This window comes from Thalassophryne amazonica, chromosome 13 (genome assembly GCF_902500255.1).
Source record: "Thalassophryne amazonica chromosome 13, fThaAma1.1, whole genome shotgun sequence".
In the NCBI taxonomy this organism is placed as follows: Eukaryota; Metazoa; Chordata; class Actinopteri; order Batrachoidiformes; family Batrachoididae; genus Thalassophryne; species Thalassophryne amazonica.
The window spans coordinates 36,308,314-36,326,065 of NC_047115.1; the positions used below are offsets into that span (position 1 = coordinate 36,308,314).

Below are 17,752 nucleotides of genomic sequence, written 5' to 3' on the forward strand. Positions count from 1 at the left end.
TTCAATCAACTTTTTTTACTTCAAAAACATAAGAGGTCATTCATTATTTTCATAATTTTAAAGCCAGTACAAACATACTACGTTTCAAGATGCTCTCCTCCCCGTCATACAAGGAAAATGTTAACACAGATGACTCAAATGTTTTCAACATTATTCAGCCAGTGCTTATTACTTTGTCTGTATGCCTTATTAAATAAAATAGCTTGTGTGGAGAAGCCAACCGTTTTTTTAAAATGATTGAGTCAGTACCTTGTCGGTTTAAGAGTATGTTGCCCATGGAATACACTTTCAAGTTCAAAATTCAAACACTTTTCACGGAAACCTTTAATATTTCACATCAGTAAAATTCAATCATTAAAAAATACAACATGACAACATTTAGTATGTCTCATAACACCTTCAAACATAACGGCAAATGTTCAATTCCAAACAGTAAAATGTAAAAATTGGCCACACAAATTCTAAACCTCCGGTGAGGATGAATGACCAAATCATTTTTTACACATTTAAAAATTTGTACATATGCCCAATCTTCTGATCATACTCATACGAGTATGAGTGACCCCAAAAGAACATTTTGTACTACCTTGAAAATAATGAATAACCTCCTAAAAACATAAAGAAAAGACACATGCTACACTTTTACTGTAACTGTTATTTATTCAAGGAAAAACTAATAATCAATAAACCATAAAATCTTATATATATTTTCTTACAAGTCTGTCTCATTATCCATGCTTATTTCATTCATATGAAACAAAGCATGAAATAATTCTTCAATATAGCATTTTTCATCAAAAGCAGTAAGTAAACAAACCCTCTTTTTCAAGTGAGCTGACAATGTGAATTCGAGGCACATAACATGGAACAAACTTTGGTGTCGTGGCACTTGTCACTGCGGTCTGTGACTTGGTTTTTGTTAGCTCCTATGATGTCTGTTTCTACATTTGTAGTTCTGAAGAGTGAAACAGTTTCTCCTGCAGCAGACTGACTGACTTATTAGTTAGTGACTTTTCGTCATCCACAAATCTGTACCCAAATAGTTTCATGGTGGGTCCGCACACCCTCTGCACGGCCTGTGCCAGTGTGAACGGGATGCTAAACCTCCATTTCTCTGCCTGCTCTGATGAGTTCTTCTGCGTGGAGTAAATCCCGCTGGCTCCCTGAGTGATCTGGGTGTTCTTTAGAATCCATTCCCTAGCTTGGGGACTAAATGGTATCCCTGTGAATCTGTACATCTCCTCCGCCTTCTGCATAGGGAATCGAGCAATGTCCTCATAGCGCACCAACATGTAGCGGCTCCTCAGCCAGCGAGGTTGCCTCAGCCCCACCTCTGCAGAGATCCTGATGTTGTCACAGTTGCCTTTGAGCCTCTTCACCTCCTCGTCATCATCAGGCACCTGGCCGTCCTGAGCCCAGGCTTTCCATGTCTGGTACTTTGAGGAGAATGCCACCATACGGGAGGCTAAGATGGCCCGCGGGTCTCTGACCAGCTGGATCACTCTTACATCCAGACGAGGATCCTTCACTAAGGGTTCCAGTGAGTCCAACTGGCGCACCCGGACAGTCTTAATGGCATGGTGTTGCTTAGAAAGACAGGATTCAGATGCAAGAGTCAAGTTTAGCGGCCCACAGCGACGCATCTTACAGTGATACCTGAAGAGAGAGATGTAGAGTTTTTATTACGGCTGAAAGTAATGATTTAATGTTCATTACCTTACCCAAGGACATTACCCTTTGCTTCTCCAAATTTATGGATCTCATTACTAATGCAATTTTATGTTGTAAATCTCGTAGAAATTATGGAAAGCAAAAGTGTCAAAACCAATTGGTCTCATGTCTAAAGCCAAAGAAGCATCGGAGGAAAGTTAGTTTATGTATTTTTTGACTTCAGTGGTTGTTCTGTACAACAATCACAAAAATAAAATGTTCAAAACCAAAATGTTCACACAGCAGAAAGAACAGCTAAACGTAGAAAAGGAACACTTAAAACAAAAGTTGGTGTGTTAATATTACACATACTACCAGTATAATTTATTTTTATATTTAACAATAATGAAGAAGAGTATGAGAAGGGTAGATGAAGTAAGTTTCAGTTTCAGCCTGTATCCTTTCAGTCAGGATGACCTTACCATCTCAGCACAAATCCATCCACATGGATGAAGGAACACCACCTTCAACTAAACCGCTCTATTGGTAATCCTGGCCAATCAATCAATCCATTGTGATGTCATAAAATTCACCTCCTTATCTCTCACCCCTGTCAAGGTTGTGAGAAACCTGGGTGTCATGATTCATGACTTACTATCTTTCTCTGATCATGTTGCGTCTATCTCCCGGTTACGCCGCTTTGCTCTTTACAATATATGGAAAAATCCTTAACAAACTCAGTATGCTAGCCAGCTCTTGGTACAGGTCAAGGTTGTCTTTCGCTTTGACTACTGAAATGCACTTCTAGCGACACCCCTGGTATTTGTAGTGAAACCATACAGATGGTCCAGAATGTGGCGGCAGCTCTGGCGTTCAATCAACCCAAAAGGTCACGTTACCACACTGCTCAATTACCGACAATGGCTGCTCGAGTAAAATCACTTAAAAGTTGACATCGCAATCCAAGGTCAAAATTTTGGCCCAATGCTTATTTATAGTGTAGGGTAGAATGCTCAGTTTTCACTTTTTCAGTTTAACTATATGCAACAGTGCCTCCCAGTGGCATAAAGTGGTATAAGCATAACCTCTCAATAGGAGCTAGAATTGACATCTTGGTTAAAACCATCCCTCAAATAAATTCCCAGTTCCAAAGCATAACCCAACAAAAAAAGTCGTCAAAAGTAACTGACATATGAGAAATAAACCAACTGCTTAATATTGCTCACCAAGGCAAAAATCAGTATATATGTCTACAATACCTCTCAAAAATGTCTTTGATTACAGGAGTGCAGACGGGTTCTTCACAGAGCGATAGACTCGACTCTCTGCGGAAAAGGGCTGGAGTGATGTGGTCCTCAGGCGGGGGAAAGATGAACTTCTCGAGAGGAGAGAAATCACACAGAAAAAGCCCCTGTAGAACATCCCGGTAGATTCTTGCCAACACTGACCCGTTGTTGGCCTCTGTGGCTAACATGCGCTCTACGTGCCACAAAGGCTCAAACAAGTAGAACATATTGCCTCCATGCTGGTTAAAAAATTCCCCCACAAATGAAGAACCAGTTCTTGTTGTTGCCAAAAGCAGTATGTGCTTCTGGCCGCTGCTGTAGCTGCCCAAAGCCTCTTCCTCTGTTTGTTCCTCAGAGAGATTTGGGAACTTCCCTTCTGTGCCAGACAGTTTGGACAGCAGCACTTTGAACACAAAGAATGGTCCATTTTCTGTCGTGTTGCTGGTATCCAGAGGAGTCTGAGGAGTCTGCCTCTGAGTCAGCTTATCAGAGACCCTGGTAAAGAAAGAGAGGATTCATCACACTCCAATGTCAGCAGTGTCTGTTTGTTCCCTGACTCCACCCAAGTCCTACAACTGATTTCTGTCAATCTTGGCAGGTCCATGAAGGCTAACACTAGAATTCTCAAAAAACAATTCATTCTGACTAAGGTCAAGATCACTGGAGTCAAATGTAAAATTTTTAATTTTTGCTCCTATTTGGACTGAATGACCCATTATGGAGGTGGACTCTGGAACTGCCCAGGTGAGGTCAAATTTGTCAAGGATCAATCACTGGGGTAAAGGTCAATTTCATCAAACGGTAAATAAATGGACTGCATTTATGTAGCGCTTTTCCATCTGCATCAGATGCTCAAAGCACTTTACAGTAATGTCTCACATTCACCCGATGTCAGGGTGCAGCCATACAAGGTACTCACTACACACTGGGAGCAACTAGGGGATTAAGGACCTTGCCCAAGGGCCCTTAGTGATTTTCCGGTCGGGCTGGGATTTGAACCGCGGATCCTCTGGTCTCAAGCACAACGGTTAACCACTAGGCTATCACCTCCCCAAGGTCAAAATTTACATTTTTCACTCTGATGTGTACACCAAACCTGGTAAACCTATGGAACTGGGTTCCAGAATTGCACGTGAGACCAAAGGTCATCAAGTCACCATCAATGGGGTCATGGTCATTGGGCCAAATACCAAAATTTAAGTTATTCACTCCGTTTTGCACCAAAAATGGCACTCATATAGGGGTAGGATCTGTAATTGCCCACATAAGGTCAAATTTTCCAAAGGCCAGTCTTTGGGCCAAGATCATGTCTTCCTGTCTGTTTGTTGACCTATCAAGGCCTTTTGCTTAGTTCTAAAAACATTCTATGTCAATGAAGACTGACCCAAAAATTGGCAAAAGTCACAATCATGGGAATTTGATTTTTCACCCAATCTGGACGAAATGTAGCACAAATTTTGGTGGATTTAAGAACTGCCCTGTCAAGGTCAGCCACACATCAAGTCATTTGGGAGAAGGTCAAGGTAACTGGGTCCACATGTCAGACTGCTGTAGCTCTTACTGTCTCCTTGTCCATGTTATGGTGTTACCTACTTAAATAAAATGAATGCCATAATAGAACACATAAAACATGGCTTAGACAGTGTTTCACATGTCAGCACTTGGTAAACAGGCTCAGCTGCGTCTTTAAGCTAGGATAACAGATCGGGACGATGACAAAACTTGTCATAATCTCTTAAAACATCTACCCAGGCATCTGCGTGTGTCATTTCAAGATTAAGAAGGAATTCACACTCTGTACATGCATTTCCATTGAACAATTAAGCAGAGACACTTATTTAATCAGTCATTTTGCAATGTACACTAGAATCTTCTTAGTACGTCTGTTATTTTCCCACACAGAAAGACTGAAATTACAATCAGATTCTAGACACTCTGACAGCTCACACCTCTGACAAGACTGAACTGTCCTGGAGCTGCAGTGAGATGGACAACATGATTATAGGTTTGTAGTCATAATTCTTCATAAACAGTATGCATGACATTTTACCTATATGATTTTCTTTTATGGGATTTATAACTTGGGAAAGTGGGGATGGGCCAGCTGTCTGCCTGGGTGGTTGCCATCGAGGACACAGGGTGTTTCCAACATGAGTCACCAGTACTCCTAGACTTGACCGAGCCTGACCTGATTTGAATGATTGATGGGATTTAGCTAAATTAGTACTGTTGCTTCCCAAACTTGTGAAAAATCAACACGCTGTCCACATACGATTCACCATGGCAAGAATGAGCGCAGCCAAAATAAACTACAAGGTTAAAAAAGGGGCACACTGAACTCTGTAAAAGGAACATGCGCATGCTGAAAGCACATGCTGATCCTGATTCAATTCAATGAGCAAAATTCAGGAGGTTCTTCTTGGTAAGACCTATGATTCCACTCATTTTCAGAAAGCAAATGAAAACATTTTGAACAATACTGCTCAATGAAGCCTTTTTTCCACCTGCACTAAAAGCACTAATATGTTCTTGAAATATTGGATTTAGGTGCTGTGGGAAAACAGAACTGATACGGAAAAGATGCATCATGTTTCTAAACACTCCCAGCATCATTAACACAGAGCTTATTTCTTCCACTGTGAAAATGAGAAACAAGCTGGATGTTCTCCAGAATTTTGCATAGTTGAACATAGGCACAACAGTGTACTTGGCTAGGGCCATGGAGCCTTTGAGAGCGGTACATGTTCTGTCTAGTGGTGAAGTTCTATCCAATCTAATCTATGTGGAACAATAGTCCTATTCTGTCAAGGTAATTTTGCTCCCCTGTATTTTGGATGGGATGTAATTATTTTCAAGGCATTATTGTAAACCGCTTTGAGCATCTGATGCAGATGGAAAAGCACTATATAAATGCAGTCCATTTACCATTTTAAAATAAATCATTAATTTGTTTCACATTTACATATAACAGGTATACATTTCATATTCAAGGACTTACGTTACATTATACCTCTTGTATTTTTGAGGTCTTTAGAAATATTTGATTTCTAAATAACTATAGAGACAAAAAATGAATAAAACACTGCTCGTGAACACACACTCAACAAAAATATAAAAGCAACACTTTTGGTTTTGCTCCCATTTTGTATGAGATGAACTCAAAGATATAAAACGTTTTCCACATACACAATATCACCATTTCCCTCAAATATTGTTCACAAACCAGTCTAAATCTGTGATAGTGAGCACTTCTCCTTTGCTGAGATAATCCATCCCACCTCACAGGTGTGCCATACCAAGATGCTGATTAGACACCATGATTAGTGGACAGGTGTGCCTTAGACTGCCCACCATAAAAGGCCACTCTGAAAGGTGCAGTTTTATCACACAGCACAATGCCACAGATGTCGCAAGATTTGAGGGAGCGTGCAATTGGCATGCTGACAGCAGGAATGTCAACCAGAGCTGTTGCTCGTGTATTGAATGTTCATTTCTCTACCATAAGCCGTCTCCAACATCCAACCAGCCTCACAACCGCAGACCACGTGTAACCACACCAGCCCAGGACCTCCACATCCAGCATGTTCACCTCCAAGATCGTCTGAGACCAGCCACTCGGACAGCTGCTGAAACAATCGGTTTGCATAACCAAAGAATTTCTGCACAAACTGTCAAAACCGTCTCAGGGAAGCTCATCTGCATGCTCGTTGTCCTCATCGGGGTCTCAACCTGACTCCAGTTCGTCGTTGTAACCGACTTGAGTGGGCAAATGCTCACATTCGCTGGCATTTGGCACGTTGGAGAGGTGTTCTCTTCACGGATGAATCCCGGTTCACACTGTTCAGGGCAGATGGCAGACAGCGTGTGTGGCGTCGTGTGGGTGAGCGGTTTTCTGATGTCAGTGTTGTGGATCGAGTGGCCCATGGTGGCGGTGGGGTTATGGTATGGGCAGGCGTCTGTTATGGACGAAGAACACGGGTGCATTTTATTGATGGCATTTTGAATGCACAGAGATACCGTGACAAGATCCTGAGGCCCATTGTTGTGCCATACATCCAAGAACATCACCTCATGTTGTAGCAGGATAATGCACGGCCCCATGTTGCAAGGATCTGTACACAATTCTTGGAAGCTGAAAATGTCCCAGTTCTTGCATGGCTTCATACTCACCGGACATGTCACCCATTGAGCATGTTTGGGATGCTCTGGACCGGCGTATACGACAGCGTGTACCAGTTCCTGCCAATATCCAGCAACTTCGCACAGCCATTGAAGAGGAGTGGACCAACATTCCACAGGCCACAACTGACAACCTGATCAACTCTATGCAAAGGAGATGTGTTGCACTGCATGAGGCAAATGGTGGTCACACCAGATACTGACTGGTATCCCCCCCCAATAAAACAAAACTGCACCTTTCAGAGTGGCCTTTTATTGTGGACAGTCTAAGGCACACCTGTGCACTAATCATGGTGTCTAATCAGCATCTTGGTATGGCACACCTGTGAGGTGGGATGGATTATCTCAGCAAAGGAGAAGTGCTCACTATCACAGATTTAGACTGGTTTGTGAACAGTATTTGAGGGAAATGGTGATATTGTGTATGTGGAAAAAGTTTTAGATCTTTGAGTTCATCTCATACAAAATGGGAGCAAAACCAAAAGTGTTGCGTTTATATTTTTGTTGAGTGTATATACCCTCCTTGGTGAAAGAATTACAAACCTTTGGTGATTTATTAAACAACGGCAAGTTGCTGATTGATTTTATTCTCTCACCTGGACAGAATATTGCTTTCCTTTTCAATGATGACCAGCGCCACAATACAGATGAAGACAACTGCATATTTGGTCTTCATTCTCAAGTCCAAGCTTTGTAATGTGGAGGTCTAGGCGGTCTGTGTGCTGGTCATAGCTTGACATGTGTTGAATGAAGCTTCATTCTGCAAGAAGAAAATGACAATGAAGGCCACTAAAGACCGTGATATTCACTTTGCCAGAACTGTAGAATTTTTCTCAGGTATTTTTAAATGACAGCAAATGGAATGGAATCTTTCTGCATATCATAAAAATATGCAACCCGCAGCCCCCAAAAAACACCAGACACAACTCAAATATTGGGGGGGATGGTCATGTACTGTGTATTCCTCCATGGACATCATTATATAACTCAGGAGCTGCTGGTCAGATGATCTTAAATCTGGTGTCAAATTATTTGCAAAGTACAAGTTTGTTGAGTGTTGGGCTTGTGTGTGTGTGTGTGTGTGTGTGTGTGTGTGTGTGTGTGTGTGTGTGTGTGTGTGTGTGTGTGTGTGTGTGTGTGTGTGTGTGTGTGTGTGTGTGTGTGTGTGTGTGTGTGTGTGTGTGTGTGTGTGTGTGTGTGTAAAAATAACTGAAAATGCCTGTGTTGATCCATTTACAACTGGAATGACCCCTCATTTTATTTCAGTGTCAGGTCAGTAACATTGTACCATTGAAGAGATAAACTTAACAGAATGTAAAAACTATATGGGTATGTTTTTTTTAATTTCTGTAATCCAATAGAAAAATAATTTTGTATGTTGAGAATTATTTGACACCAAAATCAAGACTACACTCCATAAAGGAAAATTTTGCTTGGTTTAAGACATAAATCAACACCCACTTCAATTTCCTAATAATTTCAGTATGTGACATGGACATGTTTCTTGATTTATACTATCTCACCGGTGAATTCAAAAGAATGAAATTAGACATGGTGTCAGGTGAAGCCCAAGTCCCAAGTCTCAACACGCAGTCAGTCGTGACATTTAGTCAGTTCAGTGAGTGCATGAATGTATGACAGGAACTCAACAAATGACGGGACCTGTCACAGCTTGTTGCAACACGTACCAAGCCACAAACATCCATGTACAACAGCTCTTCAAAAAGGTCTTCAAAAACGTGGAGGTAGAATTGCTTAGCTAGGACAAAAATTTGGGTGGCAAAAGAAAAATATTGCATGTCACAACACAAATGCACACTGGATTTCATTCGTAACCACAAAACACAAAGGAAATTCCCACCCTCACACCTTTTCTCAGAAAAAAAAAAAAAGGTACATACCCCCCAAAAAACATTTGGACCTGCCAACAGAGTGAATAATTTCTACAAAGCGTATGATTAAGGCAGAAAGACAGTTTTCAAGCCCTTGTGGAGTAATTGCGTGCTCTGTAAGTAAATATCACCCAATTATCTGCAGTTAATACGCCATAGCCGTCAAACTGTCAGGCTGCGGTGCTTCAAATGAACATTTTTACATATTCAAGAGCCACTGAAGCGTTTGGCAAATCTGACTCTCTACTCAAGCAGAAACACACATCACTTATCATTTCACTACAAATTACATTAATGGACACCTTTAAAAAAAAAAAAAAAAAAAAAAAGCTTCAAGCGAGACCTCCAGCTACATTCCCACTGAAAGCTTTTGGTGTTCAAGTGCACACAATTAACTGCTGTGAGCAAATATTTTTTTAAAAAATGGGAATATGTAAAAGCATCACTTATCATTTTGGTGTAACTGACTGATTTTAGTTCAGATTGGAGACGAAACACAGCAGCTGTGTTGGTATGAAAGCTTCCATTCTGGTCGCTGAATCCACAATTATATTTTACATATACACAATACAAATGATCAGATCAACGTGTGCATTTATATGAGGGTCAGCTGAAAAGTTTTTCCTCTGACGTGATTATTTCAATAACCACCAGTATATTGAAGTGAAACTGGTACAAAAACAATCCTTCACTTTTAGGCTCAAGCTACACCAAATGGTTTTCACTTGCAATTTCAAGCATGTGTAGAATCACCTCCTTGTAACAGGTGCGCAGCAGTTGGGAAAAATGTTAGTCATCACTAATCTCATCTCTTCACAGGAAAATTTCCAAGGACTTTTCAGGTGTTTACGGTGCATCCGGAAAGTATTCACAGCGCTTCACTTTTTCTACATTTTGTATTACAGCCCTATTCCAAAATGGAGTAAATTCACTTTTCCCCCCTCAAAATTCTACTCACAACACCCCACAATGACAACATCAAAAAAGTTTTGTTTTTTTTTGCAAATTTATTTAAAAAACAACAACTAAGAAATCACATATATGCAAGTATTCGCACCCTTTGCCCAATACTTTGTTGATGCACCTTTGGTAGCAATTACAGCCTCAAGACTTCGTGAATATGATGCCACATGCTTGGCACACCCATCTTTGGGCAGCTTTGCCCATTCCTCTTTGCAGCACCTCTCAAACTCCATCAAGTTGGACGGGGATCGGTGAACAGCCATTTTCAGATCTCTCCAGAGATGTTCAATCAGATTCAGGTCTGAGCTCTGGCTGGGCCACTCAAAGACATTCACAGAGTCGTCCTGAAGCCACTCCTTTGATATCTTTGCTGTGTACTTAGGGTCACTGTCCTGCTGAAATATGAACTGTCACCCCAGTCTGAGGTCAAGAGCGCTCTGGAGGAGATTTTCATGCAGGATGTCTCTGTACATTGCTGCATTCATCTTTTCCTCAATCCTGACTAGTCTCCCAGTCCCTGCTGCTGAAAAACATCCCCACAGCATGATGCTGCCACCACCATGCTTCACTCTAGGGATGGTGCCTGTCTCCTCCAAATATGACGCCTGGCATTCACACCAAAGACTTCAATGTTTGTCTCATCAGACCACAGAATTTTGTTTTTCATGGTCTGAGAGTCCTTCAGGTGCCTTTTGGCAAACTCCAGGTGAGCTGCCATGTGTCTTTTACTAAGGAGTGGCTTCTGTCTGGTCACTCTACCATACAGGCCTGATTGGTGGATTGCTGCAGAGATGATTGTCATTCTGGAAGGTTCTTCTCTCTCCACAGAGGAATGCTGGAGCTCTGACAGAGTGATCATCATGTTCTTGGTCACCTCCCTGACTAAGGCCCTTCTCCCCAGATCGCTCAGTTTAGATGGTTGGCCAGCTCTAGGAAGAACCCTGGTGGATCTGAACTTCTTCCATTTACAGATGATGAAGGCCACTGTGCTCAGTGGGACCTTCCAAGCATCAGAAATGTTTCTGTTCCCTTCCTCAGATTTATGCCTCAAGACAATCTCTCAGAGGTCTACAGACAATTCCTTTGACTTCATGCTTGGTTTGTGCTTTGACATGCTGTCAACTGTGGGACCTTATATGTAGACAGGTGTGTTTCTTTCTAAATCATGTCCAAACAACTGAATTTACCCAAGGTGGACTCCAATTAAGCTGTAGAAACATCTCGAGGAGGATCAGTGGGAACAGGATGCACCTGAGCTCAAATTTGAGCTTCATGACAAAGACTGTGAATACTTATGTACATGTGATTTCTTAGAGTGTTTGTTTTTTTAAAGGATAAGTTGCACGTGGTTTAACCTCCCAGTTAGCAACACAACATCAAAGTACTAATGATTGTAAATCTCTCTGTGCACATGCACTCATAATTAGTGGTTTCTGATGTTTTTTATTCCTCTCCCGAAGCGTGGAAACAGGCGCATTTCTGGAAAACATCTCACTGGGCAATTCTCGACATTTCTCTGCGTGTGACGTAGTTAAGCACAAAACAGAAACATCCCAGACAGAAACAGAGGTTATGTTCGATAACAAAGGTTCGGCGCTTTTCTTTGAAAGCAGTGGCTCGGATTTACAGAGGAGACGACACATTTCACCTCAAAACTCTTAACTTTGTCAGAGTCTGTCGGATTTTGGAACTTAAAGTGTTGTGATGCTGCTGTTTGTGTGGCAGCTGCATGCTGCTGGGATCATGGATGTGCCTGGACACACAGATGTAGGTCTCCTATTGGAAAAACCTAGAAGATGCTATTTTCAGGAGATAATGGACTATCTAATGTGCCACGATCCTGACAGAAGTTGAGTTGAAAGCAGAGCTGTGATCGGACATTATGCACACGTGATCAGAACCTGACAGCGAGTGGACCTGTACATTATTCTCTGGCCGAGTGGAACTTGAAAATGATCTTTGGCTGTGGATCTGAGTGACGACGAGTGGACCGTTTTATGGCTGGCGATCACAATTGCAATCTCGCGCGTGACGTGTGTGTGGGGGCTTCTTTTTGTTGTGGACTAATTTGGAAATCTTTACACTGGGGTTAGTGTTTTGTTTTGTTTTTTCATCTTTTGCTTTGTGTTTTTTTTTCCCCAATGGAGCTTTCAATGAAAGTACTTTTTTAGTTTGAGAATGTCTCTTGTGTGTGTGAGTGTGTGTGTGTGTGCACAGCAGCTGTTTTAACCCCCAATTTAGATGGACTTCTGGCTGAATTTGAACAATATATAATCAGTATTAAGCTTGTAGACTTTCTCAATTGTCATAAAACTGTCAATCTCTATCAGGAACTTTTTAAAAGAGAATTAATCTTGAATAATCCCTTAATAAAAAAAAATAACAGCTGACATGCGAGTTAAAACAGCGTAACAGCCATTTTAACCCGCATGTCAGCTGTTTTTTGTTTTTTTTATTGCCGCTTAATGGATGTGGAATGTCTCCATGATGACACAGATATACAACCCCTGGCAAAAATTATGGAATCACTGGCCTCAGAGGATGTTCATTCAGTTGTTTAATTTTGTAGAAAAAAAGCAGATCACAGACATGACACAAAACTAAAGTCATTTCAAATGGCAACTTTCTGGCTTTAAGAAACACTATAAGAAATCAAGAAAAAAAGATTGTGGCAGTCAGTAATGGTTACTTTTTTAGACCAAGCAGAGGAAAAAAATATGGAATCACTCAATTCTGAGGAAAAAATTATGGAATCACCCTGTAAATTTTCATCCCCAAAACTAACACCTGCATCATATTAGATCTGCTCGTTAGTCTGCATCTAAAAAGGAGTGAACACACCTTGGAGAGCTGTTGCACCAAGTGGACTGACATGAATCATGGCTCCAACACGAGAGATGTCAATTGAAACAAAGGAGAGGATTATCAAACTCTTAAAAGAGAGTAAATCATCACGCAATGTTGCAAAAGATGTTGGTTGTTCACAGTCAGCTGTGTCTAAACTCTGGACCAAATACAAACAACATGGGAAGGTTGTTAAAGGCAAACATACTGGTAGACCAAGGAAGACATCAAAGCGTCAAGACAGAAAACTTAAAGCAATACGTCTCAAAAATCGAAAAATGTACAACAAAACAAATGAGGAACGAATGGGAGGAAACTGGAGTCAACGTCTGTGACCGAACTGTAAGAAACCGCCTAAAGGAAATGGGATTTACATACAGAAAAGCTAAACGAAAGGCATCATTAACACCTAAACAGAAAAAACAATGTTACAATGGGCTAAGGAAAAGCAATCGTGGACTGTGGATGACAGGATGAAAGTCATATTCAGTGATGAATCTCGAATCTGCATTGGGCAAGGTGATGATGCTGGAACTTTTGTTTGGTGCCTTTCCAATGAGATTTATAAAGATGACTGCCTGAAGAGAACATGTAAATTTCCACAGTCATTGATGATATGGGGCTGCATGTCAGGTAAAGGCACTGGGAAGATGGCTGTCATTACATCATCAATAAATGCACAAGTTTATGTTGATATTTTGGACAATTGAAAGGATGTTTGGGGATGATGAAATCATTTTTCAAGATGATAATGCGTCTTGCCATAGAGCAAAAACTGCAAAAACATTCCTTGCAAAAAGACACATAGGGTCAATGTCATGGCATAGGGTCAATGTCAATGAGCAGATCTGATTTGATGCAGGTGTTAATTTGGAGGATGAAAATTTACAGGGTGATTCCATAATTTTTTCCTCAGAATTGAGTGATTCCATATTTTTTTCCTCTGCTTGGTCTAAAAAAGTAACCGTTACTGACTGCCACAATCTTTTTTTCTTGATTTCTTATAGTGTTTCTTAAAGCCAGAAAGTTGCCATTTGAAATGACTTTAGTTTTGTGTCATGTCTGTGATCTGCTTTTTTCTACAAAATTAAACAACTGAATGAACATCCTCTGAGGCCGGTGATTCCATAATTTTTGCCAGGGGTTGTATATATTTATTAGATTTTTCACAGTTATATACAACACCTATTTGCATTTTTAACAAGCTGCATTTATGACTAATTGCCGCAGGTGCACAAAACCTTCTCACAGCTGCTCCTTTTACTGTGAATGCATCAAAATGAACAGTTATCACTTAAAAACGAGTCATCATAACACGACACACCAGTGTCAACTTTGGAATTAAGCTGTGCCTCCATTCTTAACGTTAGCAGATACATTCCATCGAAGCGCTTCTAGTAACTACGTCACCTGTACTCACGAGTACTTTGCTTGCGGAAGTCTCCATAGCTGTTTGCTGCGAATGCCATATACTTTGAAACCAGTCACGGAAGTGCACAAAGTAATCCCAGTGGATCATCAGATGGTCAGTAACAGCCTAAATCTAAATTTTTATGACTTCAGTGCAACATGTCCTTTAATAAATTAGCAAAAATCAACTCTGTGAATGTCCTTGAGTGGCCCAGCGAGAACCCACACCTGAATCTGATTGAACATCTCTTGAGAGATCTGAAAATGTCTGTGCACCGACGCTCCCCATCCAACCTGATAGAGCTTGAGAGATGCTACAAACAGGAATGGACAAAACTGCCCAAAGACAGGTGCACCAAGGTTGTAGCATCATGTTCAAGAAGACTTGAGGCTGTAATTGCTGCCAAAGGTGCATCAACAAAGTATTGAGCAAAGGGTGTGAATACTTATGCACATGTAATTTCTTTGTTGTTTTTTTATTTTTATTTTTAATAAATTTACAAAAATGTAAAAAAAAAATTCATGTCGTCATTATGGGGTGTTGTGAGTAGAATTTTTAGGCGGGGGGGGGTGGGGGGGGGATGAATTTATTCCATTTTGGAAAAAGGCTGTAACATTGCTGATCCTCTGTCACTACACAGGTGGCAGCATGAGCAGAACATGGATAAATGGTAAATGGACTGCATTTATATAGCGCTTTTCCACCTGCATCAGACGCTCAAAGCGCTTTACAAATAACACCTCACATTCACCCCGATGTCAGGGTGCCACCACACAAGGCGCTCACTACACACCAGGCGCAATAGGGGATTAAAGACCTTGCCCAAGGGTCCTTAGTGATTTTCCAGTCAGGCTGGTATTTGAACCAAGGATCTTCTGGTCTCAAGCCCAATGCCTTAACCACTAGACCATCACCTCCCCCAAATGGATGGATTATAAAAGGACTGAACCACCCATGTTGACAAGAATGGATTCCTGATCAGGTCCATCCATTTCATTCTGATCAGATAGTTTATTTGAGATCATCTTCATGTAGATTTCCAATCATTCTGATTCTTAATGGATGAATTAGACTCCGTGTAAACGCAGCTACTGTGGGTGGGTGGGAGGTACGCATCATTCGAAGGGGGGGGTGCATGCACCACTAAAACAAACACAACCAATAAATGGCTGTACATTAATCTGATGACCCGATAGGATTTCACACGTCTAAAAGGATTATCAGATGCACAGTTTGATTTAATATCATATCTGGATTGAAACGGTGCGCGCAGACGCCACATTCCACATTTACAAATGCACCACGTGAGGGAATTTAAAAATAAATAAATAAACAGCAGATCCGACCAGTAAAAGAGACAGCCGTTATTATTCTTACTGTTTTACCTCGGAGCAGACTGAAGATGTTCACATGGTGCGCGTTCTGCTCCAGTTTTTACGCGGCGCCAGTAAAACCCGGACAGGAGGCGTTCAGGAACACAAACCTTGAGCTGAGTTTTCTCCGCAGTTGAGCCAAACGTCGCTGTTGTGCAAATAAACAGTTTGTTCCTTCGGAGCATCTCTCTGCTGTTTCAGTGTGTCCGCAGGAACAGTCTCCTGCTGCGCCGGCGGAACCACGAGCTGCGCCAGGACGCGCCTCCGCACGAGCACACGCACTAAAAAAGAAATATATATATATATATATATATATATATATATATAATAAAAATCTTAAAGATCGCAAAATTAAATTTTTAATCCTACGCTGATCCGAAATTAAGACAAAAATATTTTAAACTCTTTTTTTGGCGACGATATTTGAGTGTGTGCGTTCCTGTGTTCGTGCGCGTTCAAATGTCGTGGCTTCTCAACTTTCCCACGTGAGGGTCGTCAGTGTGAACAGAGCCGTTTGTGGCCACGCTGCACCTCCTCGCTCCCCGCTCCACGTGGAGCATCCTGTTTAGGAGGTCACGTGGTCCTAAAGGCTTCTGTGATTTTTCATAAAGGGTCCGAAAAAAAGATTTAAACGTTTGGCATCTTTAATCACTTTGTAAGAAATCGTTTTATAGTGATTCAGCATTTTGAGGGGTTTTTTTTTTTTTCAAAAATAAAATGCGAGATTTGATGTCAACATGTTTCAACATTTTTGTGTTTTGAGATGAAAAATAGATGCAATTAAACACGTTAAAATTACACTCTTAGAAATGAAACATACACTCTTAGGCATAAAATGTTGAATTTAATAAAGTTAAGGTAACTTTTTCCACATAACATTGTTAATTAAGTGCAAAACAACATTGTCATTGACATTAATTAAATCAAATGAAACTTTATTACTTAAATCCCAATATTGTGTTGCATTTAATTGACAAAATTATGTGGAAAAAGTTACCTTAACTTTATCAATTAAATTCAACATTTTATTTCTTAGAGTGCATAGCTGAAATCTGGCTGTTTTAAATAAAATGAACTGTGTTAAATAAATAAACTCTATTCTGTGTGTTATAGTTAAAAGTTTGAACTTGATTCAAAATATTCTTCAAATGAATTTATTGAATTAAAAAAAAATGCACTATTTTGAATTTTGACCGAACTCATTGGATTTTCCAGTGAATCTGGGTGAGGTGTCTCCATCCCTAACTGTGTCAATCATAAAGAGTCATAAGATCACCCTTTGTCTGTCTCCTCACCTGGGACCAATTTGTCAAGGGTGGCCCTAGCAGGAGCTAAAAAAAAAAACAAAAAAAAAAACTAGAAGAGCTCTCAGACAGCAGATACTGCCAGAGTCCAACAATTCTCACCAATCACCACTCACAGGGCATATTTGGTATCAAAGATTGAATCGGTGTCCAAGAAAGTCAGGAACAAAGCTGAAAGATCAAGAGTCAAAGACAGAATCTACTCCTTGATCAGGATCACAGTAGTTAGGGCCAAAGATCCAAGACAGGATCAGAAACAAAACAGTCAGACTCAAGGTTCAAACTCAAACATGAACGATCAAAGATAAGCATCACCCTTTGATCCAGATCTGGACCAAAATTTTATCAATTGTTCATTGAATCAAAGCCATCTTCACCACCAAATTGTGTTGAAATCTGTTCATGTCTTTCTCATGTGTCCAGCTGTCAATCACACAAAAAAGACGCATGAAAAACATACAAACGAACAACAAAAACATAATCGCCTTGACAGTGTCATCTTTAAAAGAATGACATAATGATCACTTTTTCATGTCCATTCTGATACAGATTCTGGAACCTTCAGTAGCTGCAAATACTGACACCAATCTAATATAATTTTCCTTGTCCTAAAACAACTAATCTGTTAATAAATATATTTGTTTTTTGTTTTTTTAATCCACCCATTTAGCAAAAGATCAACTTAAACTGAGAAACAAATATTCCGCTCCCCTATACAAAATTTTGCCCATCACACTGACACTGATCCAAAATATTGGCTTGGCACACCTTGAGTTTAAAGAGATGACAAAAAGAAGAAATAAGGATGGCTGTAACAAATAATACATTATCGACTTCATAGGTCTTAGTC

General features: G+C 40.5%; 1 protein-coding gene across 2 annotated transcripts; it reads right to left on the bottom strand.

Annotated features, from left to right (window-relative positions):
* Positions 1-637: 637 nt before the first annotated feature.
* Positions 638-15,878, bottom strand: chst3a (carbohydrate (chondroitin 6) sulfotransferase 3a). Of its 2 annotated transcripts, none has more exons than XM_034185390.1 (4): positions 15,709-15,878; positions 7,712-7,875; positions 2,910-3,431; positions 638-1,656 (listed from the first exon to the last, which is right to left on the bottom strand). In XM_034185390.1, the coding sequence occupies exons 2-4, from the start codon at positions 7,789-7,791 to the stop codon at positions 942-944; spliced, it is 1,317 nt and encodes a 438-aa protein (XP_034041281.1). In that variant the 5' UTR covers positions 7,792-7,875; positions 15,709-15,878; the 3' UTR covers positions 638-941. The 2 variants fall into 2 exon arrangements, with proteins under 2 accessions (XP_034041281.1, XP_034041282.1); XM_034185391.1 differs by lacking the exon at positions 15,709-15,878 and adding an exon at positions 15,603-15,629.
* Positions 15,879-17,752: the final 1,874 nt, after the last annotated feature.

Bases quoted from the DNA above. Each gene is read 5' to 3' on its own strand.
- chst3a (XM_034185390.1), bottom strand. From the start codon at position 7,791: ATGAAGACCAAATATGCAGTTGTCTTCATCTGTATTGTGGCGCTGGTC. The intron at 3,432-7,711 runs GTGAGAGAATAA...TTTCTTTACCAG, and splicing joins GAAAGCAATATTCTGTCCAG to GGTCTCTGATAAGCTGACTC. The intron at 1,657-2,909 runs GTATTGTAGACA...CTCTCTCTTCAG, and splicing joins ATCAAAGACATTTTTGAGAG to GTATCACTGTAAGATGCGTC.